The 26819-nt window shown below is 46.4% G+C and overlaps 1 protein-coding gene across 1 annotated transcript in view; it reads left to right on the top strand.

Moving 5' to 3' along the window:
• LOC137439145 (astrotactin-2) overlaps positions 1-26819 on the top strand; it is a 1262948-nt gene that overhangs the window by 1019002 nt on the left and 217127 nt on the right. Inside the window, exons 12-13 of the mRNA XM_068134866.2 lie at positions 440-606; positions 8650-8910. Coding sequence (XP_067990967.2) covers positions 440-606; positions 8650-8910 — 428 coding nt within the window. The remainder of the gene's footprint in view (positions 1-439; positions 607-8649; positions 8911-26819) is intronic.

Here is a 26819-nt window from a genome sequence, read left to right as displayed (position 1 = left end):
CAAGGAAAATCATAATATTCATCAATATCACCAAATTGTAAGCCTCCCTGCTCTCTCTATTCAAAGTACGAACTGTGGAAGTTTGTTGTGTCTAACAAAAAAACTTAATGCTATGACAACCTTTTATTGGAGCAGGTAGCATTCTTTTGGGAACGTTAAAAATCCCACATTGCATTTTGAAAAAAGTAAGCCGTTGTGTGCTCATACATAGACCAAATTCCAACGACTTGTTTTAACTGTTCCAGGTGGTCAGATGGGCAGCACCAATGGCAGATACAGGAAGTCAGCGATGGCTCAATACGAATGTGACAAACCTTGTGATGTAACATTCAAGAGACGTCCAAGATAGACTTGATGTTACTGCAGAACATTATAAAGTTTAGGCCACACTTTGCCAAATTTCTCACTTGGTGTCTTGTGTTTCCTTGTCTCTACCCAGTGCCCCATTGGCCTGCGGCCTATGAAGGATGGCTCGGGTTGTTACGACTACCGGCAAGGCGTAGACTGTTCAGATGGGCAAAACGGTGGTTGTGAACAGCTCTGCCTCCAGCAGACTGTCCCAATGCCTGATGATACAACCACCTACAACATTCACATGTTCTGCAGGTAAGAAATTAGTCATTTGGAAAGGATGGAGATATATATTTATGTATTGATGAAAATATGTCAGAACTTCATCTGCGTCCGCATCCTCCTTTTTCTCCATCTCGATCTTGTCGACGATAACCCGCGAAGCATATGGCAGCAAATGTAGAAGCAGGTCATGCTCACGGCTCGTACAAGTTGTTTTTTGCGTGCCTCGAGCTGCTTTGTGCGTGGCTGGTGAAACATGGGTTTTATAAATGTGTCAAGCTAGCAGCTCGTGAAAAACAAAATTTGCGCCCCTGAAAAACCGCGAATTCGTGGAACACGGCCGTGAATAGAGAAACAGGTTGCATTTTATCAACAGCGGAATCGCGGAACCCGCAAATAGAGAAACAGGTCCCATTTTATCAACAGCGGAATCGTGGAACCCACGAATAGAGAAACAGGTCCCATTTTATCAACAGCGGAATCGCGGAACCCGCGAATAGAGAAACAGGTCCCATTTTATCAACAGCGGCAGCGCGGAACCCATGAATAGAGAAACAGGTCCCATTTTATCAACAGCGGAATCGTGGAACCCACGAATAGAGAAACAGGTCGCATTTTATCAACCGTGGATATGCGGAACCCGGGAATAGAGAAACAGGTCACATTTTATCAACCACTGATACGCCGAACCCGCAAATAGAGAAACAGTACGCATTAATTTTATGAACAGCGGAATCGCGGAACCAGCGAATAGAGAAACAGGTCGCATTTTATCAACAGCGGAATCGCGGAACCCGCGAATAGAGAAACAGGACGCATTTTATCAACAGCAGAATCGCGGAACCCGCAAATAGAGAAACAGGTCGCATATTATCAACAGGGGAATCGCGGAACCCGCGAATAGAGAAACAGGACACATTTTATCAACAGCAGAATCGCGGAACCCGCGAATAGAGAAACAGGACACATTTTATCAACAGCAGAATCGCGGAACCGCGAATAGAGAAACAGGTGTCATTTTATCAACAGTGGAATCGCGGAACCCGCGAATAGAGAAACATGTCGCATTTTATCAACAGCGGAATCGCGGAACCCACGAATAGAGAAACAAGTCGCATTTTATCGACAGTGGAATCACAGAACCCGCGAATAGAGAAACAGGTCGCATTTTATCGACAATGGAATCGCGGACCCACGAATAGAGAAACAGGTCGCATTTTATCAACAGCGGAATTGCGGAACCCGCGAATAGAGAAACAGGTCGCATTTTATCAACAGCAGAATTGCGGAACCCGTGAATAGAGAAACAGGTCGCATTTTATCGACAGTGGAATCGCAGAACCCGCCAATTGAGAAACAGGTCGCATTTTATCAACAGTGGAATCGTGGAATCCGCCAATAGGGGAACCGCAAATAGCGGAGTCCAACTGTATTTTACAAAACCCCTCATCCAGACGCCTCCCCTGACCTCAGTGAATATGAAACGAATTGATGACCTTTAATGATAATCAAACAAGCGTGCAGTTTCAAATAAATGAAGCAAATGTACATAATCTGCAGTTTGAATCATTCTTATTAGAGTGTAGCTATAGGCCATGTTATTACAGTGTCATTGAGTGTTCAACGACAGAAAACACACACTGGGTGCTTTACCCATTCCAACCCAGTGGGATTGGGATTTGATCCTGAAATCACCAGATTACAATGCGGTAACTCAGCAAGTTGAGCCAACCCAGGAATGTAATCAGTAATGGACCACTATATTAAATAATTAAATGAATTGACAGCATTTGAGAAGCATGAGTGAGGTTTGGAGTTACTGTATAAGAAAGTCGTTATGAATGAAAAAGAATTGTCTTTGTATGTTGTTGAACATCAATTGTTGAACAATATAACGGGTTTTTAAAGTTTGGAATAGGAATGAGAGTCTATTGGATTTGGAGTCGGCGTTGGTGGGAGCTGGGAGGGGAGTGGAGGCGGTTGCGAGTCACCTTATTCAAGGTGCAAAATTTATTTAAATTCCTAATGGCAGATGCATTAAGTGATCAAGTGATAAGCTTCTAAAATATTATATTTTTCATCCCAGAAGTCGGAGAGACAGCTACCTCTGGTAATGTCCGTTTTCAAAACCGAAAATTAATTCTAGACAGGCCACTTTTTCACTGCAGGATGCTGCCAAAGTACCCGTCAACTGCCAGTAAGAAATGATAATTTGGTAGGATACTCGGACAGAGCAGCCTACTCATTTTGAATTGTTTTGTGAAATATTTCAAATCCCCAGAAATTCTAGCGTGTGGTACAGTCACCATAGCAACCCTTCCAAATGATATTGCATCGATAGATAGAGCACCATGCCTGCGAAGCACCAGGATCAAGGTGTATAATTGGGCCAGGAATAATATCGAATGCTGAAGTGCTGAATTTTTAGTTTTGTTGACAGGCCAAGGTCCATCCCTTTTTCAGCCAAGGGAGCAAGGCTCCACCACTGAGTTTTGTTTGCAGGCCAAGGTCCACCCCTATCTCGGCCAAAGGGAGCAAGGCTCCACCACTGAATTTCGTTCACAGGCCAAGGTCCACCCCTATTTCAGCCAAAGGAGCAAGGCTCCACCACTGAATTTCGTTCACAGGCCAAGGTCCACCGCTATTTCAGCCAAGGGTGCAAGGCTCCACTGCTGAATTTCGTTCACAGGCCAAGGTCCACCCCTATTTCAGCCAAGGGAGCGAGGCTCCACTGCTGAGATTCGTTTAGAGGCCAAGGTCCACCCCGATCTCGGCCAAGGGAGCGAGGCTCCACCACTGAGTTTAGTTTACAGACCAAGGTCCACTCCTATCTCGGCCAAAGGAGCGAGGCTCCACCTCTGAGTTTTGTTTACAGGCCAAGGTCCACCCTGATCTCGGCCAAGGGAGCGAGGCTCCACCACTGAGTTTAGTTTACAGGCCAAGGTCCACGCCTATCTCGGCTAAGGGAGCGAGGCTCCACTGCTGAATTTCGTTTACAGGCCAAGGTCCACCCCTATTTCAGCCAAGGGAGCGAGGCTCCACCACTGAGTTTTGTTTACAGGCCAAGGTCCACCCCGATCTCGGCCAAGGGAGCGATGGTCCATCACTGAGTTTAGTTTACAGGCCAAGGTCCACCCCGATCTCGGCCAAGGGAGCGAGGCTCCACCACTGAGTTTAGTTTACAGGCCAAGGTCCACCCCGATCTCGGCCAAGGGAGCGAGGCTCCACCACTGAGTTTAGTTTACAGGCCAAGGTCCACCCCTATCTCGGCCAAGGGAGCAAGGTTCCACCACTGAGTTTAGTTTACAGTCCAAGGTCCACCCCTATCTCGGCCAAGGGAGCAAGGTTCCACCACTGAGTTTAGTTTACAGGCCAGGGTCCACCCCCATCTTGGCCAAGGGAGTGAGGCTCCACCACTGAGTTTTGTTTACAGGCCAAGGTCCACCCCTATCTCGGCCAAGGGAGCGAGGCTCCAACACTGAGTTTCGTTTGCAGGCCAAGGTCCACCCACATCTTGGCCAAGGGAGCGAGGCTCCAACACTGAGTTTCGTTTACAGACCAAGGTCCACCCCTATCTCGGCCAAGGGAGCGAGGCTCCACCTCTGAGTTTTGTTTACAGGCCAAGGTCCACCCCCATCTTGGCCAAGGGAGTGAGGCTCCACCGCTGAGTTTTGTTTACAGGCCAAAGTCCACCCCTATCTCGGCCAAGGGAGTGAGGCTCCACCACTGAGTTTTGTTTACAGGCCAAGGTCCACCCCTTTTTCAGCCAAAGGAGCGAGGCTCCACCACTGACTTTAGTTTGCAGGCCAAGGTCCACCCCTATCTCGGCCAAGGGAGCGAGGCTCCACCTCTGAGATTTGTTTACAGGCCAAGGTCCACCCCTATCTCGGCCAAGGGAGCGATGCTCCACCTCCAGGTTTCGTTTACAGGCCAATGTCCACCCCTATCTCGGCCAAGGGAGTGAGGCAACACAACTGTGTTTTGTTTACAGGCCAAGGTCCACCCCTATCTCGGCCAAAGGAGCGAGGCTCCACCACTGAATTTTGTTTACAGGCCAAGGTCCACCCCTATCTTGGCCAAGGGAGCGAGGCTCCACCTCTGAGTTTTGTTTACCTGCCAAGGTCCACCCCTATCTCGGCCAAGGGAGCGAGGCTCCACCTCTGAGTTTTGTTTACCTGCCAAGGTCCACCCCTATCTCGGCCAAGGGAGCGAGGCTCCACCACTGAGTTTTGTTTACAGGCCAACGTCCACCCCTATCTCGGCCAAGGGAGCGATGCTCCACCGCTGCGTTTTGTTTGCAGGCCCAGGTCCACACTGTCTCGGCCAAGGGAGTGAGGCTCCACCTCTGAGTTTTGTTTACAGGCCAAGGTCCACCCCTATCTCGGCTAAGGGAGCGAGGCTCCACCTCTGTGTTTCATTTACCTGCCAAGATCCACCCCTATCTCAGCCAAGGGAGCGAGGCTCCACCTCTGAGTTTCGTTTACAGGCCAAGGTCCACCCCTATCTCGTCCAAGGGAGTGAGGGTCCACCAATGAGTTTTGTTTACAGACCAAGGTCCACCCCTATCTCGGCCAAGGGAGCGAGGGTCCAGCAATGAGTTTTGTTTACAGGCCAAGGTCCACCCCTATCTCGGCCAAGGGAGCGAGGCTCCACCACTCAGTTTTGTTTACAGGCCAAGGGCCTCCCCTATCTCGACCAAGGGAGCGAGGGTCCACCAATGAGTTTTGTTTACAGGCCAAGGTCCACCCCTATTTCAGCCAAGGGGGCAAGGCTCCACCTCTGAGTTTTGTTTACAGGCCAAGGTCCTCCCCTATCTCGGCCAAGGGAGCGAAGGTCCACCACTGAGTTTTGTTTTCAGGCCAAGGTCCACCCCTATCTCGGCCAAGGGAGCGAAGGTCCACCACTGAGTTTTGTTTTCAGGCCAAGGTCCTCCCCTATCTCGGCCAAGGGAGCGAGGGACCACCAATGAGTTTTGTTTGGGATATTTTCATTTTCAGACATTCACAGGCGAATTGGGATTTTTGGGATTTTTTTCTTGGAATCGTAGCTTTGGCTTGCATCACAATGCCAAGTTTCACATTTCTATCCTCGCTATAGAAAGCACTAAACATTTATAACGGTGAGGAATTTATAGTGGTGATTGGTCAGACATATCCATTAGATAAAACTCTTTCGAAACATTGACTCACAAATTTGGTGACTCACTCACTACAACACAACACAACATTTTCCCTGCTGGAGCGGGGGTTAGCAACTCACTCACTCATTGAAATAAATGCTTGGAACCCTCCAGATGGGGATGAAAACTGAAATTTCACATACTGATGCAACTCGAAGCCAATATGCCAGGAAAAATAATCACATGACTGTCGAAAAAATTTCCGTAAACACAAATATCCGTGAATAAAAGTAGGCCGGTGCTTCCTTGTTCTGCTCACTGCAGGTAACGTGGCCCAAAACAATGGAGCTTACGCTCGAACTGGCTGCTAAGCAATGCTAACAATAGTATCTTCCACCTACTATTTTATAATTTTTGCCGTATTCACATTAAAAATTACCATCAATCACTAATTGTTGATTTCCTCGAGTTATTTCGTTGTTTGCAGAATGCAACCACATTGGGCTTTTAAACAGTTGAAGGAGACCGGAAATAAATTAATTATTTGCTTTTTTCGATTAATGACTTATTTAATTACCTTTCAAAAAGTTACAGCTTCAGATGAAGCGCTTGTGGTTTAGGTATACTATTAGCCAATTAAGAAAATATTTTATATTATGCTTTATTGATTTTAATAATGCATTTAATCAATCAATTATTGTACACCTCACGCTCCCAATGCAGTCTCTATGAGCTACACGGCGGTATCACCGGGTGCCAAAGGCGCCATTAGATAAAGCCGAAGGCGCCCTGGCTATGCCGTGGTGGAGGATATTTATTTATTTGGCTAAAATACCCTTCAGCACTAACTAATGAACCTCTGAAAGTTTGAAGAAGATCCATTTGGCCATCTCTGAGAAAAATGGCAACACACACATAGACACAGAGACAGACCAATATACTGTACATTCTGTTACATTTGTAGAGTAGAGATTACCTTAGTACAGTTAGAAATGTATAGACTAGTATGGTCCATGTACAACGAGTAGTTAGCCAATCCCGATGTAATAAGCAGGGACATGTCAGCTTCAGGATTGTTTTGTTTGAACATGCACCATTTGGAGTGTGGGGTGTGGGAGTGGGAAAAAGGTTTGCCTTGCATGAGGAAAGGAGTGCTTTTGCTTGTCTGCCTGGCTGCACGTGTTCATGCCTTCGTCCTGCGCATGTTTTGTCACCCCCTTGCCTGCATCATCGTCCTGCCTCTCCATCCTCTCACCGAAATCTTCGCCACAGTCTAAGGTCTTTTTCACACTGAAGCAGGCTCTCCTCAAGCATTTGCCTGTATTTTGCTCCATTAGTTGTTCCCTCCATCCTTGCAAGTCTCCCAGTCCCTGCTGCTGAAAACCATCCCCATTGCATGATGCTGCCACCTCCATGCTTCACAGTAGCGATGGTATTAAGATGGGTGATGAAATGTGCTCGATTTCCACCAGAAGTAGCGCTTTGGATTCAGGCCAAAGAATTCAATTTTCGTCTCATCAGACCACAGAATCATTTGCCTCATGCTCTCAGTCTTTCACATGTCTTTTTGCAAACTCCAGGCATGCTGTCATGTGCCTTTATTTGTGGAGGCTTTTTTCATAGAGCCGTGCTGTCATGTGCCTTTTTATTGGGTGTGGCTTCCATCTGGCCACTCTCTCATAAAGACTAGATTTGTGAAGTGCTGCAGAGACTGTTGTCCTTCTGGAAGGTTCTACCATCTCAGCCAAGGAACTCTGTAATTTTGTCAGAGTGATCATTGGGTTCTTGGTCACCTCCATGATCAAGGTCCTTCTTACCCGGTTGCTCAGTTTGGTCGGACGGCCATATTCCTTTGTATGTGCTGGTTTGGTTGTTCATATTTTTTCCATTCCCTAATGATGGAGCTCATTGTGCTCTTGGGAAGTTTCAACACTCTAGAAATTGCTTTATCCCCTTCCCCAGATCAATGTCTCACAATTTTATCTCGGAGTTCTACGGACAGTTCCTTGGACTTCATGGTAGAGTTTCTGCTCTGGCATGCACTGTTAACTGTGGGACCTTGTATAGAAAGGTGTGTTTCTTTCTAAATCATGTCCAATCAATTGAATTGGCCACAGGTGGACTCCAATCAAGCTGTAGAGACATCTCAAGGATGATCAAAGGAAATTGGATGCACCTGAGCTCAATTTGGAGTGTCATAGCAAAGGGTTGAATACTTGTAGAATTGACGCAAGACATTTCAGCTTTTCATTTCTAATTGATTTTTAAAAATTTCTAAAACAAAAATATAACTTTGACATTATGAGGTATTATGTGTCGATCAGTGATAAATAAATATATACATTTAATCAATTTTAAATTCAGTTGGTAACACTACAAAATGTGAAAAAGTCAAGGGGTGTGAATACTTTCTGAAGGCGCTGCATGTATAATCTTTAGTTGCGGCCCCAATATGTGGTCAAGCTCTGTATCAAGGCAGATCGAGCCCATTATTTCCTATTATCAGATTGTATGTGTCAATTAAATGTCTGTTGAAAGAATTTTTCTTTAGTTTCCCCATCATCCCCAAACCACTTCGTTATGGCCACGTTGCCATTTCTTTCTCTTTCATCCACAAATCTAGCTCCCAGATGATTTTTCTGTGCTGCCATTTACATTTTGCATAATAATCAATGCATTGGAATTTTTAGTTTCTCAGTCACGTCTTGTCACATCTTTAAAATTGCCTATATTATAAAATCCCACACCAACAATAGGAAAAGTCTGACACATCCTTAACCAATCCATTTGAATGATGTGTGGGTTTCCTTTCAGAATGCACTACAAGGTCTGCAGCAATATGTTTCCAATTTTGGGTTCTCTTTGCCAGTATCTGAGTTGCTCATTGGTTGATGTGAGGTTTATTAACCTTTAATGATATCCTTTGTTTTTGCTTTCTCTCGTCCTCAACATGACAGCTGCGTAGAGGAATATCGCCTTGGTCCTGATCAGCGGTCATGTCTTCTTCTGTCGGAGCCATGTCCTGGTGGTGCCTTGTGCTCGGATCATGACCAACATGGTCCCGGAGATGTCATGTTTTGGGAGATGCTTCATGGATTTGACAATGGAACAGGCCCAACCTTTACTCAAGAGGTTGCCCAGAACCTCAGTGAGGTTCTTGGAAATGGGACCGACATTGAGAGCCTCGCTCGAGGTCAGATCTTCCGTGTAAGCTTCAGGTAAGCTCTGCTATTGGGATGCTCCACATTCTATTTTTTGATTGCCAACTGGACTTTTGATCACCCACGTATTCCTTTCCATATTCAAATTTATACCTTATCTGGTACAATTTACAGATGTCATGATCATGTTAAAATTAAGTCAATCTTTGAAATTTTTGCCAGGACTTTTATTTCGGACCAGGTTCACTTGTCTGTCTGTCTATCTGTCTTTGCTTGTGTAACTGCATTTAGTCTTGACAGTTATTCACGTGTTGTGTTTTTGCACCTGCTGTAATAATTCTACATACACGTGAGGAGTGTCGACCTGTCCAGGATTCTATCTGATAATAATAATTATACACATTGGCCCTTTATCTTTGTCCAGTCATTAATTACTTTTCTTTATGTTTGTGTCTTCCTATGTCTATGATTTTCTGCCACATTTTTGCAAATATGGAAGCATACACCATCCTCCTTTTGCTATTTCGTGTATGTGTTTGTGTGTGTGTGTGTGTGTATGCGTGTGTGTGTGTGTGTATGTGTGTGTATGTGTGTGTTTGTGAGTGTGTGTGTGTGTATGTGTGTGTTTGTGAGTGTGTGTGTGTGTGTGTGTATGCGTGTGTGTGTGTGTATGTGTGTGTATGTGTGTGTGTGTGTGTGTGTGTGTATGCGTGTGTGTATGTGTGTGTATGTGTGTGTGTGTGTGTGTGTGTGTGTATGCGTGTGTGTGTGTGTATGTGTGTGTGTATGTGTGTGTGTGTGTGTGTGTTTGTGTGTGTGTGTGTGTGTGTGTGTGTGTGTGTGTGTGTGTGTGTGTGTGTGTGTGTGTGTGTGTATGCGCTCACGTGCACGCGTGTGTCTTTCCTGCACAAATTGTATTACTGCTATAACATCTGCCAAAGATCCTCCATTAGTCTTAGAGCAATCAAAAATAAACTAGAAGGGCACTCACTGGAGAGCATACCTCCACCTGGTTGGCCATATCACTCAATGGTGAAGAATCACTGAAAAAATCTACCAGCTGGATCCGGCTCCAGATCTTCACCAAAATTGAGTCGATTCGTCGTTGTCACACACCCAACCTCTCCACCAAGTTTCGTCCAAATCCGTCCATAACCTTTTGAGAAATCCCGTTATCTATCGTTTTGGCCCTATCTCCCAATGGTGAAGAATCACTTTTTTTTTCTTTCTTTTTTTTGTATACTGAATCGACGCTCGTGGAAGAGCTAACATTTACTTCACAAACAAATCAACCAGACAAACAAAATATATAAAAAGAGGGAGCGGAAGACAAGATGGGGAGAGAAGCACATGTCCTGGGAAAACCACATTTCCAAGCTGGCCTCCAAAGCCAGTCGCCGACTGGGCATCCTCCGTCGTGCGAAGTCCTTCCTTGGCACACCTGAGCTCTTCACCACATACAAGGCTTTCATCCACAGCTCAATTGAATACTGTTCTCCCCTCTGGGCCGCTGCACCTGCTTCACACCTAGCTCGGCTTTACGCTGTTGAAAGCAAAGCTTTCAGAATTCATTGGAATCTCCCACGATGAAGCTAACTCCGAGGGCCTTTCACTCACTCACTGAAAGCAGGTTGGTGGTCCTTCTATCTTTTACCGACTCCTCTCCGGCCTTGCTTCTCCAGCTCGGTCTGTGCTCTGTCCCACAAATATTCATACAGGTCGCACGAGATTTGCCAGCTTATGATGAAACTGCCAAAATCAAGACTCTCTGCTCACCTTCACTGTTTCATTCCTCTTTTCTCCCGCCTTTGGAACAAACTCCCTCACTCTCTTCAATCCCACTCCTCCCTCCAGGTCTTTAAAACAGCTGTTCACCACCATCTCTTATCTTCCCCCATCCAAAACCTTGATATTTTCTACCCCCGCTAATTCACCCCAGATCCACTTTTTTGAAATACCGACTTCTTTCCTGGAAGTCCTAGCAGTGTCCATGTGTTTTCTACGTCACCCCCCCCCCCCCTTCCCATGCCCCCATCCCCAAGTCCTCTCCCTCCCAAAGATCTCCCGATGTCCCTGTTCTCTACTGTTGTGCTTGTGTGCTTTCCTCTCTTTCCCCATCTGGTTTCCCGCTCCCTTTATCTTATGTTTTATGTGTCCGTTTGTTTTTATGTGATTAATGTTAGCTCTTCACGAGCCTCAATCTTGTACACAAAAAAAAAAACGGACAAACAAACAAACAGACAGACAGGGGTGAAAACATAACCTCCATCTTCCTTTGGTGACGGAGGTAAAGTGTGGTGGCGTTTTGTAAACTCTGGTGCTGAAAATAAAATCTTCATTAAGAATCACCTGGGACAGGTTGGAGGGGTGGACAAAATGTGCATGATGCAGACAACAACCCATTACTCCGCTATGGAAGGTTTCACTGAAGATTCCCTACATGGAGAATGAGGGGTGATGATGGAATATGTTTTTCGAATCGTTTTGAACTAAAGAAGCCCTGGTGTTGTATGAAAAAACGAGTATAAACCTGAGTTATCTAATGGAATGAGTGAGTCAAAGTGTTTTCCGTGACGTGGTCGACCTGGTGAAATCGATGTTGGCCTTATTCCAACACGAGCCCGATTGATGCGTTCGGAGTTTGGGACAAACATCGTAAGTTTTGTTCAACTTGGAGCACATGACTTGTTTTCAGCCGAGATTTCCTTCTGGAAATTTCTGCTCTGCACCCTCCATAATTCTCTTGGATTCATCGTACTAATTATTCAGAGATATTCGAGCATTGTGCTGGCAATTTCCATTATTGAATTGACATTATTTGCACAGATTGTGAACGCCCAATTTGAGCTGCGAACCCATGTGTGTGGACCATGTATGTGTGGACCATATGTGTGGACCATACCATGTGTGGTGGACCTTGTTTGTCAGCCTCTTTGCGTCCAATGTGCATCTATTTTAACAATATAAACAGCTATTGTGATGTGTTATCTTCTTATCCTAAACCCGCTGAAATAATTAAATACCATGAGGTATGACTTTCATTTCCTGCATCCTCCAATCCAGTGGCATCAATTCAGCTGCCAACTTATTGGATCGTTTTTCCTGCTTTTGTGATGTTTGTGGGTCGAGAATACTTGTTGCCGTTAGCATTGGCTCTTCTGCAGGAGAGTTTTTCAAGAATGACATTCTGTGATATATTACATCACGATTACGCAATAATATCCACAAGTAATGGTGCACGGGCTGATGTGCAACCAAGCAGGTCAAGTTGGTCGGAGCTCTGACAAAAGTAAATGTGATCAAACAGTCAGTAACTTGTCAGGCTCGCAGTTGCTCACAGGTTTTATTGACCTTGATGTAGCTGGAACGAACGTACACATTAGGGATCACCATGTGTTGAAGGATGTACAATTGTACACTTTGCTACAGGATTCAGTTCCACACTGAACGACTTTGCCTCATGATTTCCATATTTATTATGGAATTTCAGGGCAAAGTGAAGCAGTTGATGCAGTAAGCAGCAAGGAGGAAAATGGGTCAGGTGTGTGTCTTTTGTTGTTATCTCCATATGCGGGTTCCAGGCAGGTGGAGCGGAATTTTTCCAGGGCTCGAAGTATCCACCTCTGTTTCTGTAAGGGATCATGATTCATCGACCAAGTTGTGAAGTTTTCTTGTGCTCAAACTTTTGTTGTGAGGGCTCTTTTCAAGATCGTCACTGAGCCACGGAAAACTCCCATGGTACTTTCTTTTTAGTAATATTCCCAGGGATGTTTTTTAAGATCTCCATGAGGTTACTTTTATCATTCCCATTGCTCCAATTATCCCTGATACAATTTTGACAATCCTCAGCTTCCAATATATTTTGACCTCATCTTGGAATACTGTATTTGGTCATTTTATTGATTTCTTTGTTATTCAGATCAAAATCGCTGGGTACTGACACCTCAATTAACAATGCCATCTTCTCTTTTTTTGCTTACCTGGAACGAAGTTCAGGGGAGCTTATGCGATGGCGGGGCGTCCGTCCGTCAGTCCGTCCGTCAGTCCGTCCATCCGTAAACACTTGCAACTTCTTCTCTGAAACCACTGTTGAGATTGTGACCAAACTTGGTACAAATGATATTTGTTTTGTTGTGACTAAAGTTTGTTCACGGCATTAAAAAAAAATCGGCGTCTAAGGGGGTCTACCATGGTCAAAGTGGGTCCAGGTTTGACCCCCCCCCCCCCCCCCCCCCAAAATAGGAATTTGCTTTTTCCTCTGAAACTACACACAATATTTCGATGAAACTTGTCCACAACCTTCATCACCCGTGATGTAACAAAGATTGTTCACGGCATTCAGAAAATCAAACTCTCGGAGGATCTACGGGGGGGGGGGGGGGGGTCAATTGGGTCGAGGTTTGAACCCCTCAAAATAGGAATTTGCTTTTTCCTCTGAAACTACACACAATATTTCGATGAAACTTGTCCACAACCTTCATCCCCCATGACATACCGAAGATTGTTCATGGCATTTATAAAAATCTTCACCTTTGGGGGTCTACGGGGGTGTTTCCCCCCAAAATAGATATTTGCTTTCTTCTCAGAAACTAAACACGCAATTTTGATGAAACTTCATCACAACCTTAATCACCCATGATGTACCAATGTTTGTACACGGCATTAGAAAAAATTGGGTCTGAGGAGGTATACGGGGTTGGGGGGTGGGTTGCCCCCAAAATATGTATTTTTTTGTTTGTTTGTTTGAAGTCTTATGATTATGTTAGTATGATTCTATGTTTTCCTGTCTTCTAGAAACCATTGAAATTGGTTTAAAATACCTTTAGTCAGTGTAGTATCCTGTTTATTCTAACAGGTGAACACCAGGGGTATTTCCCCCATGTTTTTTGTACCTTAGTACTACATTCAGTCTCAATGCTTTGTTTTCTCTGTTCACACTCGATGGGATCATCAGGTAGAACGTCAGCATTCAGTTCTTGTTCTCAATTATTGGTTTTGGTTCATGCATCCTGAGTTTTATGAAACTGGGATATTGAAATTTCTGCACATGTGCCAGGGGATTACTCCACATACCTTGTTGTGCCTTTGGCTGTACAGCTGTTCTGACATGAGTTTTTTTACATCCCGATAAGAGGTGGCTCGTACTTTCTGTTTCTACCTTGCAGAACCTACATTTGTCCGAATGACTCAGTCCCACCATTTTCTTAAAGCCATTCGTGTATTGTCCTTGGTCATGGGCATTTAAAATAATTCCTTCATTCTCCGTCACAGTTGAGCTGACATCTTCTTAGCCAATCCAATGAGCCTTATTTGCATATGCTCAATCTGTCCAATTCTTTTTTTTTTTAAATACCAACCTGCTGTTTTATCTTACTTCCTTGTTTTGATATTTCGTTTGTTGATTTCCGCTTGTGGCCAGTTTACTAATCCGCAGCTGTACTGGAACACTGGAACTGATAGTTGGTTTATGGCTTTGATTTTGTTCCTTGGAGAAAGGTATGTTTTCAGCATCAGCCTCGTTCTATGCAGGTATTCTTTTGTAATTGTTTTGTGAATTTTTAATGACATATTTGGTGGCCCTCTTCTACTCAAAGGTATTTGTATGATGCTTCGTTGTCTAGTTGTCTATTGTTGTATCTCGGTCGATTTTTATGTTGTCTGTTTTTGTTGGTCTACCTTGTACGAATGTGCACTTGGCACAATTATCTAGGCCAAATTTCATTTGGAGGTCATCAGAGAACCGTTTCACTCATTTCAGTTGTTCTGCCAATTTTTCGTCGTTTGTTGTGAAGGGCAAAACACAAAATAATTACCAATTACCTCGGATCATCCGTGTTCTTTGGCTGTCACTTTTCCTCTTTCTTTGAATATTCTTCTGTTGTATGTTTGCATGTATCCATAACCTTGTTGCTCAGCAAGTCGATGGCCATGCTCAATGGGAAATGGGGGGGGGCTGGGTGGGGGGGGGGAGCATGGTTGGTCCTGAATCATAACTTCACTCCTGGTATTTCGGTCTCTCAGGTGCCTCTCATTTCTCTTGATCATCTATGAGATGTTTCTGCACCTTGATTGGAGTCCACCTGTGGTAAATTCAATTGATTGGACATGATTTGGAAAGGCACACACCTGTCTCTCACAGCTGACAATGCATATCAGAGCAAAAACCAAGCCATGAGGTCGAAGGAACTGCCTGCAGAGCTCAGAGACAGGATTGTGTCAAGGCACAGATCTGGGGAAGCCGACAAAAAAGTATCTGCTGCATTGAAGGTTCCCAAGAGCACAGTGGCCTCCATAATTCTTAAATGGAAGAAGTTTGGAACAACTGTTACATATTTATGGGAATGTATGTGAATTACTATTCAGGTCTTTGCTTATCAATGTGTAGTCGATTAAGGGTTGTTGTGGTTGGAGGGTCAGGAGCCCTTCTGGAAAAAGAGACCGGAAACGGAAGAAGAAAAGACACGAGGTCGAGAGAAGCGACGGGGATTCTTCTTCCTCGCCCCGCTCCGACGAGAGGTGGGATCGATATTGTGCCGGGTGGAAAAGCGGCGTTCCCGAGCCCGTCTGGCGAGAGGAGTTACCGGGACGGGTACCTGCCCGGTGGACACCTCAAGCTGCCGTGGGGCCGTACACCGACCCAGCGTCTGGCACCGTTCGCGGCACCGTCTACAAAGACGCGTACGGGTCGCACGTTGGGGCCTAACACGCGTTGCAAGCGGCGTGTGGCTTTTGCCTGCTGTACAGTACCCGCTTCGCGGGGCCAAGAGGGGGCTGCAGCCTTGGTTCCCGGTACGATACATGCCCGGTGGAAAGACGTCCACCCGGGGTTCGTTCAACCGCCTGAGTGCGGCGAAGCCGACCATCATCTTGGTCAGGAGGGGCCCAGAGACATTGTGAGGGACAGAGACCAAAGGGGGTCGTGAGTACAAAAGGGGACACACGTATGTAAGATGGCCATCTTAATCATCTAGGGGATTGATTGTTGAGTGTGAATTGTGGATGGTGGATTGCTCGGGGAATATATCCTTGATTGTATCATTGAAATTGTATGGTATCATTACCATTGAAATATATCATTGAAAATCAGTTTTCTCTTGGGTGGAATTCCTAGGGATTGCGTTGCGAAAGCGCATATATAATACCACTGTCTGGCGAAGTTCCTCTCACGGTCCGGGGGTCACCGAGACCAGGTAGTCACCGAGGGGACCACGTAACAGAATTGGGGGCTCGTCCAAATTACGATTTGCGGATTCGCAATTGGGTCTACGTCCGGGATCTAAAATTGTATAAAATAATAAAATAATATTTTTATTAATTAAAATTTATTAATTAAGTATTAATTGGTAAATTTTTGGGGAAATTGGGGGTAAAGTATTGGGTGAAGGTTAACAGGTGTTAACGATAGGCACTATGGCGTTTGTGGCACAGAACTTTGCGGTAACCCCGAGTGAGGCACAGTTCCGAGCGTTACTAAAGTCGGACCTCTTGAAATTGGCCAAACATTTTAACTTGGAGGTCCGAACTAATTTGAGGAAGGCAGAGTTGCAGGCCACGGTGATACAATCTATGGTGGGATTAGGAACATGGGACGAGTTAGCCTGGGAGTGGCTACCTGAAGAACCAGAAGATGTTGAGCTCCGGAAACTGGAGTTGCAATTACGGAGCCAGGAACGGATCAAAGAAGAAGAAAGGAAAGCAGAAAAGGAAAGAGCAGAAGAGGAAAGGAAAGCAGAAGCGAGGAGAGAAGAGAAACAAGCAGAGGAAAGGAGAGTGGAACGAGAACTCCAGGAAAGGTTAAAAGAAGAAGAAAGGAAAGCAGAAAAGGAAAGAGCAGAAGAAGAAAGGAAAGCAGAAAAGGAAAGAGCAGAAGAAGAAAGGAAAGCAGAAGAGAGGAGAGAAGAGAAACAAGCAGAGGAAAGGAGAGTGGAACGAGAACTCCAGGAAAGGTTAGAAGGGAGAAAAGCAGAGGAGAGGAGAGCTGCCAGGGAACTCGAAGCAGAGGAGAGAAAAGCCGAAATGGAGTTGAAGGAACGTGATCTGGCGCTTCAGCAAGAGATTAAGTTCAAGGAGCTGGATTTAATGAGAGAACGGGGAGAGGCACCACCCTTGCTGACGGGGTCGACACCTAACCAGAAAACCTGGGATGTGGGCAGACATGTGAGGCTGGTTCCACCGTTCAGTGAAAAGGAAGTCGCGAAATTTTTTCCACACTTTGAGAAAGTGGCTCGACAATTAAACTGGCCGGAGGAGGCCTGGACCATACTAGTGCAAAGTGTGCTGGTGGGAAAAGCTCAAGAGATTTATTCGGCGCTACCAATGGACCAATGTGCAGATTATGAGGTACTGAAGAAGCACATCCTCAAAGCCTATGAGTTGGTTCCGGAAGCTTACAGGCAAAAATTCAGGAATGCCAGGAAGAGGGAGAGTGAGACCCATGTGGAGTTTGCCAGAGTGAAAGAAAACATGTTTGATCGGTGGTGTGAGTCAAAAGGAGTCGGGAAAGACTTCGAAACATTGCGTGACTTCATCCTGGTGGAGGAATTTCAGCAGTGTGTCCACGAGGACATCAAAGTGTACCTGCAGGAAAAGAAAGTACCAAAGTTGTGGGACGCAGCCACCATGGCAGATGATTATGCCTTAACCCACCGAATAGGGGTCCACGAACCTAACTCCTCGCCTAGATCTCCGCAGGGGAGGTGGGGAACAGCAGGTGCGGAGAACGACAATACATGGCGGCAGCCTCGAGAGGATTATGGGGACAACGCGGATACCCCACCTGTTCGAAATCAGAGGGATGCGGGCCCAAGACAAACTTATATTTCGGGGGGCCCGAGGCAAACCACGAGTTTTTCCTCCGGGCCTACTGGCGCTTTTTGCAAGAAACCTGGACACTTGATGTCCAGTTGTTACTGCATGAAAAGGGAAGACCCAGAGCGGAGTCCGACTATTACGACTCCAAATGCAATGGCCATTGTGAGAAATCGCCATCAAAAGGGTTACCAACCATTTATTTCAGAGGGGTTTGTGTCACTGGATGGAGCCTCGACTAACCGGAGACCGGTTAGGATATTGAGGGACACAGGAGCACATCAATCTTTAATGCTTGAAGGCATTTTGCCATGGTCCGAGGAGACGGCAACGGGGGATAGTGTTCGTTTACAGGGGATCGGGGGCGGTGTTAGTGCTCCACTTCATGTCATCCATTTGGAGTCCGATTTGGTGTCAGGACCGGTCACCGTCGGTTTACAAGCCACACTTCCTGTAGAGGGTGTATCTGTGGTTATCGGGAATGATTTGGCCGGGGGTCAAGTTTATGGTAACCTGAGGGGTGGTAAAGAGCCCAGCAGGGAAAATAACACCACACCAGCTCGGGATGGCGACAAAAGTACCAAGTTATTTGTAGGGGGACTGAACTTCAAAACAGAGGAAAAAGTTCTGACCTCGTCTTCAACAGATATGGGCCGCTGGTGGAAGTGCGGTTGGTAAGAGACAGGGAAACGCAACAGTCAAGAGGGTTCGGCTTTGTCACGTTTGCAAGCACAAAAGACGCCAGAGAGGCAGAGAAGAATTGGAATGGCAAGGATTTGGAGGGTCGGACCATAACAGTAGGGAAGGCATTTCGTAGGCGTCGAGAGGTCTACAGGAGAGTACAACTGGGCGGTAGTTTTGGTGGTGGCCGCAATCAATATTATTATGGAGGCTCCCTGAGTTACGGCAGCTCCCGAAGGAAGGATTGTCAAAGTAGTGGCCGAGAAGGAGACCGCTATTCATGGGACTACAGTGACAAGCGGTCCCACCATAATTATTAGGGAAGTTCTGAAAAGCTGAAGCACTGAATGCGGCGGAGCCGCCGAGCTAAGATTCCTACACGGATTAACCGTGAACGCCACGTTCCTAAAGGCGTCCATGTAGTGAACTTTCATGCACGGACTAACCGTGAACTCCACGTTCCTCAAGGCGCCCATGTAGAGAACTTTCCTGCACGGACTAACCGTGAACTCCACGTTCCTAAAGGCATCCATGTAGTGAATACTCGGCTTGGCCTCCCGGAAAAAGTGCTATCGAGTTGCTTAACTTTGGATCTTTGATCAACCCCTTAACCTTCATTCACAAGAAACTGACAGTCAAAGTCAGAGGGTCATGAGATGGAGTTTGGCTTGGCAGGAGTCCAACGGGAAATTGAACATGTAAAGGGCAGGGACAATGTCGTTGCTGGTGCTTTGTCCAGAGTGAATTACCTTTGAAAATCTCTGGGGGTTGTGTGAAATTTTGTTGCTTTATTTTTAAGGGATAACTGTGCCCGGGGGGAACTGATAATGTGGGGGGGGGTTGAGTTATCTGGTTTGTTTATCCAAGTTGGCCGGCAAAGAAAGTTTTCGCTGGGTTCAAACTTTCTTTCTTGAAGGGGGGGAGTGTTACATATTTATGGGAATGTATGTGAATTACTATTCAGGTCTTTGCTTATCAATGTGTAGTCGATTAAGGGTTGTTGTGGTTGAAGGGTCAGGAGCCCTTCTGGAAAAAGAGACCGGAAACGGAAGAAGAAAAGACACGAGGTCGAGAGAAGCGACGGGGATTCTTCTTCCTCGCCCCGCTCCGACGAGAGGTGGGATCGATATTGTGCCGGGTGGAAAAGCGGCGTTCCCGAGCCCGTCTGGCGAGAGGAGTTACCGGGACGGGTACCTGCCCGGTGGACACGTCAAGCTGCCGTGGGGCCGTACACCGACCCAGCGTCTGGCACCGTTCGCGGCACCGTCTACAAAGACGCGTACGGGTCGCACGTTGGGGCCTAACACGCGTTGCAAGCGGCGTGTGGCTTTTGCCTGCTGTACAGTACCCGCTTCGCGGGGCCAAGAGGGGGCTGCAGCCTTGGTTCCCGGTACGATACATGCCCGGTGGAAAGACGTCCACCCGGGGTTCGTTCAACCGCCCGAGTGCGGCGAAGCCGACCATCATCTTGGTCAGGAGGGGCCCAGAGACATTGTGAGGGACAGAGACCAAAGGGGGTCGTGAGTACAAAAGGGGACACACGTATGTAAGATGGCCATCTTAATCATCTAGGGGATTGATTGTTGAGTGTGAATTGTGGATGGTGGATTGCTCGGGGAATATATCCTTGATTGTATCATTGAAATTGTATGGTATCATTACCATTGAAATATATCATTGAAAATCAATTTTCTCTTGGGTGGAATTCCTAGGGATTGCGTTGCGAAAGCGCATATATAATACCACTGTCTGGCGAAGTTCCTCTCACGGTCCGGGGGTCACCGAGACCAGGTAGTCACCGAGGGGACCACGTAACAGAATCAGGACTCTTCCTAGAGCTGGCCGCCCGGCCAATCTGAGCAATCGGGGGAGAAGGGCCTTGGTAAGAGAGGTGACCAAGAACCCGATGGTCACTCTGGCTGAGCTCCAGAGATCCTGTGTGGAAATGGGAGAAACTTCCAGAAGGACAACCATCACTGCAACACTCCACCGATCTGGGCTTTATGGCAGAGTGGCCAGACGGGAGCCTCTCCTCAGTGAAAGACACATGAAAGCCCACTTAGAGTTTGCAAAAAAGCACCTAAAGGACTCTAAGACTGTGAGAAACAAGATTCTGTGGTCTGATGAAACCAAGATTGAACTGTTTGGCCTCAATTCTAAGCGTGATGTCTGGAGGAAACCAGGCACTGCTCATCACCTGTCCAATACCATCCCAACGGTGAAGCATGCTGGTGGCAGCATCATGCTGTAGGGGGGTTTTTCAGCAGCAGGGACTGGGGGACTGGTCAGGATTGAGGGAACAATGAACGGAGCAAAGTAGAGATGTCCTAATGAAAACCTGAAACAGAGCGCTCAGGACCTCAGACTGGGCCGAAGGTTCACCTTCCAACAGGACAATGACCCTAAGCACACAGCCAAGACAACGCAGGAGTGGCTTAGGGACAACTCTATGAAGGTCCTTGAGTGGCCCAGCCAGAGACCTGATTTGAACCCAATCGAACGTCTCTGGAGAGACCTGAAAATGGCTGTCCACCGACGGTCCCCATCCAATCTGACAGAGCTTGAGAGGATCTGCAGAGAAGAATGGCAGAAAATCCCCAAATCGAGGTGTGCAAAGCTTGTCGCGTCATACCCAAGAAGACTCGAGGCTGTAATCGCTGCCAAAGGTGCTTCAACTAAGTACTGAGTTAAGGGTCTGAATACTTATGTCAATGTGATATTTCAGTTTTTTCTTTTTAATAAATTTGTAAAACTTTCTAAAATCCTGTTTTCTCTTTGTCATTATGGGGTATTGAGTGTAGATTGGTGAGGGAAAAAATGAATTTAAACGATTTCAGCATAAGGCTGCAACATAACAAAATGTGAAAAAGTGAAGGGGTCTGAATACTTTCTGAATGCTCTGTACGTACACATTTCATGATTTACCCATTAAAGGTATCCTTTCTTGAAAAGATTAAGTTAATTTGGGCAGCTCATTGAGCACTTCAGTTATTAACTACTGTTGGCAGCTTCCTGCCCCGTCATTAATTCTAATTAAGGTAATTTCAGAGAAACATGGTGTGTCGGACAAAGAGACCCGATGATGCAGAGTGTATTTATTTACATCCATTAAATGAAAAACCTTCTGATGTGCAACAACAGCCCATGATTTCTGCTTCATGACAATCCCATGTGCAAGATAAAGAGTTGAGAATCACATTTCTTTCTCACGCCCAAAGATTACGACAAGACAATTGGTGTAACACGGCGGTATATGATATTCACACTGCCGATTGTTGTTCATGAATCAGTGTTCATACCTGGTTAATCATTCAATCATGTCCACGTTGTTTGATGTGAATCCACACTTGCCATATTAATAACACCACCTCCAGTTGCATTTGTTGGTGGTGGTGTTGCTTGTTGCCATGTTGCTTTGCATTTTCCACACGAGATGGTCTCAGCAGCCTGGACCAGGAAAGGGTTAATTCGGCAGGAAGGAGAGAATGCTGGACCAGGAAAGGGTTAATTCGGCAGGAAGGACAGAATGCTGGACCAGGAAAAGGGTTAATTCGGCAGGAAGGACAGAATGCTGGACCAGGAAAAGGGTTAATTCGGCAGGAAGGACAGAATGCTGGACCAGGAAAAGGGTTAATTCGGCAGGAAGGACAGAATGCTGGACCAGGAAAAGGGTTAATTCGGCAGGAAGGACAGAATGCTGGACCAGGAAAAGGGTTAATTCGGCAGGAAGGACAGAATGCTGGACCAGGAAAAGGGTTAATTCGGCAGGAAGGACAGAATGCTGGACCAGGAAAAGGGTTAATTCGGCGGGAAGGACAGAATGCTGGACCAGGAAAAGGGTTAATTCGGCAGGAAGGACAGAATGCTGGACCAGGAAAGGGTTAATTCGGCAGGAAGGACAGAATGCTGGACCAGGAAAAGGGTTAATTCGGCGGGAAGGACAGAATGCTGGACCAGGGCAGGGTTAATTCGGCAGGAAGGACAGAATGCTGGACCAGCAAAAGGGTTAATTCGGCAGGAAGGACAGAATGCTGGACCAGGAAAAGGGTTAATTCGGCAGGAAGGACAGAATGCTGGACCAGGAAAAGGGTTAATTCGGCAGGAAGGACAGAATGCTGGACCAGGAAAAGGGTTAATTCGGCAGGAAGGACAGAATGCTGGACCAGGAAAAGGGTTAATTCGGCAGGAAGGACAAAATGCTGGACCAGGAAAGGGTTAATTCGGCAGGAAGGACAGAATGCTGGACCAGGAAAGGGTTAATTCGGCAGGAAGGACAGAATGCTGGACCAGGAAAAGGGTTAATTCGGCAGGAAGGACAGAATGCTGGACCAGGAAAAGGGTTAATTCGGCAGGAAGGACAAAATGCTGGACCAGGAAAGGGTTAATTCGGCAGGAAGGACAGAATGCTGGACCAGGAAAGGGTTAATTCGGCAGGAAGGACAGAATGCTGGACCAGGAAAAGGTTAATTCAGCAGGAAGGACAGAATGCTGGACCAGGAAAAGGGTTAATTCGGCAGGAAGGACAGAATGCTGGACCAGGAAAAGGGTTAATTCAGCAGGAAGGACAGAATGCTACCCAGGAAAAGGGTTAATTCGGCAGGAAGGACAGAATGCTGGACCAGGAAAGGGTTAATTCGGCAGGAAGGACAGAATGCTGGACCAGGAAAAGGGTTAATTCGGCAGGAAGGACAGAATGCTGGACCAGGGCAGGGTTAATTCGACAGGAAGGACAGAATGCTGGACCAGGAAAGGGTTAATTCGGCAGGAAGGACAGAATGCTGGACCAGGAAAAGGGTTAATTCGGCAGGAAGGACAGAATGCTGGACCAGGAAAAGGGTTAATTCGGCAGGAAGGACAGAATGCTGGACCAGGAAAGGGTTAATTCGGCAGGAAGGACAGAATGCTGGACCAGGAAAGGGTTAATTCGGCAGGAAGGACAGAATGCTGGACCAGGAAAGGGTTAATTCGGCAGGAAGGACAGAATGCTGGACCAGGAAAGGGTTAATTCGGCAGGAAGGACAGAATGCTGGACCAGGAAAGGGTTAATTCGGCAGGAAGGACAGAATGCTGGACCAGGAAAGGGTTAATTCGGCAGGAAGGACAGAATGCTGGACCAGGAAAGGGTTAATTCAGCAGGAAGGACAGAATGCTGGACTAGGAAAAGGTTAATTCGGCAGGAAGGACAGAATGCTGGACCAGGAAAGGGTTAATTCGGCAGGAAGGACAGAATGCTGGACCAGGAAAGGGTTAATTCGGCAGGAAGGACAGAATGCTGGACCAGGAAAGGGTTAATTCGGCAGGAAGGACAGCATGCTGGACCAGGAAAGGGTTAATTCGGCAGGAAGGACAGAATGCTGGACCAGGAAAGGGTTAATTCGGCAGGAAGGACAGAATGCTAGACCAGGAAAGGGTTAATTCGGCAGGAAGGACAGAATGCTGGACCAGGAAAGGGTTAATTCGGCAGGAAGGACAGAATGCTGGACCAGGAAAGGGTTAATTCGGCAGGAAGGACAGAATGCTGGACCAGGAAAGGGTTAATTCGGCAGGAAGGACAGAATGCTGGACCAGGAAAGGGTTAATTCGGCAGGAAGGACAGAATGCTGGACCAGGAAAGGGTTAATTCGGCAGGAAGGACAGAATGCTGGACCAGGAAAGCGTTAATTCGGCAGGAAGGACAGAATGCTGGACCAGGAAAGGGTTAATTCGGCAGGAAGGACAGAATGCTGGACCAGGAAAGGGTTAATTCAGCAGGAAGGACAGAATGCTGGACCAGGAAAAGGTTAATTCGGCAGGAAGGACAGAATGCTGGACCAGGAAAGGGTTAATTCGGCAGGAAGGACAGAATGCTGGACCAGGAAAGGGTTAATTCGGCAGGAAGGACAGAATGCTGGACCAGGAAAGGGTTAATTCGGCAGGAAGGACAGCATGCTGGACCAGGAAAGGGTTAATTCGGCAGGAAGGACAGAATGCTGGACCAGGAAAGGGTTAATTCGGCAGGAAGGACAGAATGCTAGACCAGGAAAGGGTTAATTCGGCAGGAAGGACAGAATGCTGGACCAGGAAAGGGTTAATTCGGCAGGAAGGACAGAATGCTGGACCAGGAAAGGGTTAATTCGGCAGGAAGGACAGAATGCTGGACCAGGAAAGGGTTAATTCGGCAGGAAGGACAGAATGCTGGACCAGGAAAGGGTTAATTCGGCAGGAAGGACAGAATGCTAGACCAGGAAAGGGTTAATTCGGCAGGAAGGACAGAATGCTGGACCAGGAAAGGGTTAATTCGGCAGGAAGGACAGAATGCTGGACCAGGAAAGGGTTAATTCGGCAGGAAGGACAGAATGCTGGACCAGGAAAGGGTTAATTCGGCAGGAAGGACAGAATGCTGGACCAGGAAAGGGTTAATTCGGCAGGAAGGACAGAATGCTGGACCAGGAAAGGGTTAATTCGGCAGGAAGGACAGAATGCTGGACCAGGAAAGGGTTAATTCGGCAGGAAGGACAGAATGCTGGTGCAGGCATTTTCCCTCCCTAATGCAACTCTTCATGTTTTATTAACGAGGCAGCCAAACCCACGAATCCCAGGGGCTGCTGTTGTTCATGACACATGTACATATTTTATTTGATGGACCACACTCTTTACAGAGCCTTGGTGCTGCCGAAGCACTTTATTGTTGAGGTTATGCTGGGTGGTTTGCCATTGCCTCCCCCGCATTGTTTATCTGCGCTCTCTCAATGTAAATGCTGAGCCTTAATCAAGGTAGCATCACATACCAGGTTTAGTTATTCGTATGACTCAGCCAGGATTTGAACAACCGACCTCCCAGATTCAGAGTGGGTGCCAACTACGCCACCGAGTTCGTAGTATGTGTGTATAGGTGTGTATAGGTGTGTATAGGTGTGTGTGTTAGTGTGTGTGTGTGTGTGTGTGTGTGTGTGTGTTAGTTTGTGTGTGTGTGAGTGTGTGTGTTAGTTTGTGTGTGTGTGTGTGTGTGTGTGTGTGTATGTGTGTGTGTCAGTTTGTGTGTGTATGTGTGTGTATGTATATGTGGGTGTGTGTGTGTGTGTGTGTGTGTGTGTGTGTTAGTTTGTGTGTTTGAGTGTGTGTTAGTTTGTGTGTGTATGTGTGTGTATGTATATATGTGTGTGTGTGTGTGTGTGTGTGTGTGTGTGTGTGTGTGTGTGTGTGTGTGTGTGTGTTAGTTTGTGTGTTTGTGTGTGTGTTAGTTTGTGGGTGTATGTGTGTGTATGTATATGTGTGTGTGTGTGTGTTCGTTTCTGTGTGTGTGTGTGTGTGTGTGTGTGTGTGTGTGTGTGTGTGTATGTGTGTATGTATATGTGTGTGTGTGCATTAGTTTGTGTGTGTGTGTGTGTGTGTGTGTATGTTAGTTTGTGTGTATGTGTGTGTGTGTTAGTTTGTGTGTGTGTGTGTGTGTGTGTGTGTGTGTGTGTGTGTGTGTGTGTGTGTGTGTGTGTGTGTGTGTGTGTGTATGTGTGTGTGTATGTACAGTCACATGAAAAAGTAAGTACACCCCATGTAGAGTTTTGACTTTTTCAACATATTTCAACATACAGCTATTTGATCTTCATTTCCACATTATTGATAGATAAAGGTGATATAATATAACAAATATCATGAAACATTTACATGTTGTCCATTGTATAATATAAATAAACATAAATGCAAATTTCGCATGTGGAAAAAGTAAGTACACCCTTGGCTCTAATAGGTGGTATTGCCCCCTTTGGCAGAAACAACCTCAAGTAGGCGTTTCTTATAACTGTCTACCAGTCTCTGACATCGACTGGGAGAAATTTTTGCCCACTCCTCCATGCAGAATTATTTCAGCTGTGCGATGTTTGAGGGGTTTCTTGCATGCACAGCTCGTTTCAAATCCCCCCACAACATCTCGATGGGATTTAGATCCGGGCTTTGACTTGGCCATTCCAGAACCCTCCATTTCTTTATTTTCAGCCATTCCTTGGTGGATTTACTGGTATGTTTAGGGTCATTGTCATGTTGCAAGGTCCACCTTCGGTTGAGCTGCAACTTTCCGACAGATGCCCTCACATTATCCTCAAGCACCCTCTGGTACAATGAAGAATTCATAGTGCATTCTATGATGGTGAGCTGCCCAGGCCCTGATGCAGCAAAGCTGCCCCAAACCATAATATTTCCACCACCATGCTTTACAGTTGGTATCAGGTTCTTGTGGTCAAATGCTGTCTTTGGTTTTCGCCAAACATGTCTTCTGGTACTGTGGCCAAATAGCTCTACCTTTGACTCATCTGTCCAGAGCACATTGTTCCAGAAGTGCTGGTCTTTGCCTAGGTGTTCATTGGCAAACTTTAGTCTTGCCCTGATGTTCTTTCTGGACAGCAAAGGTTTCCTCCTGGCACACCTCGCATGTAGATCAAATTTGTTCAGCCTCTTTCTAATGGTAGCCTCGTGCACTTTGACATCAACAGTGGCATGAGCTACCT

The sequence above is a fragment of the Myxine glutinosa genome, chromosome 13, assembly GCF_964187855.1.
Source record: "Myxine glutinosa chromosome 13, kmMyxGlut1.1, whole genome shotgun sequence".
NCBI lineage: Eukaryota > Metazoa > Chordata > Myxini > Myxiniformes > Myxinidae > Myxine > Myxine glutinosa.
Note: the sequence above shows the minus strand (reverse complement) of the source record. Positions and strands in the feature narration are given on the sequence as shown.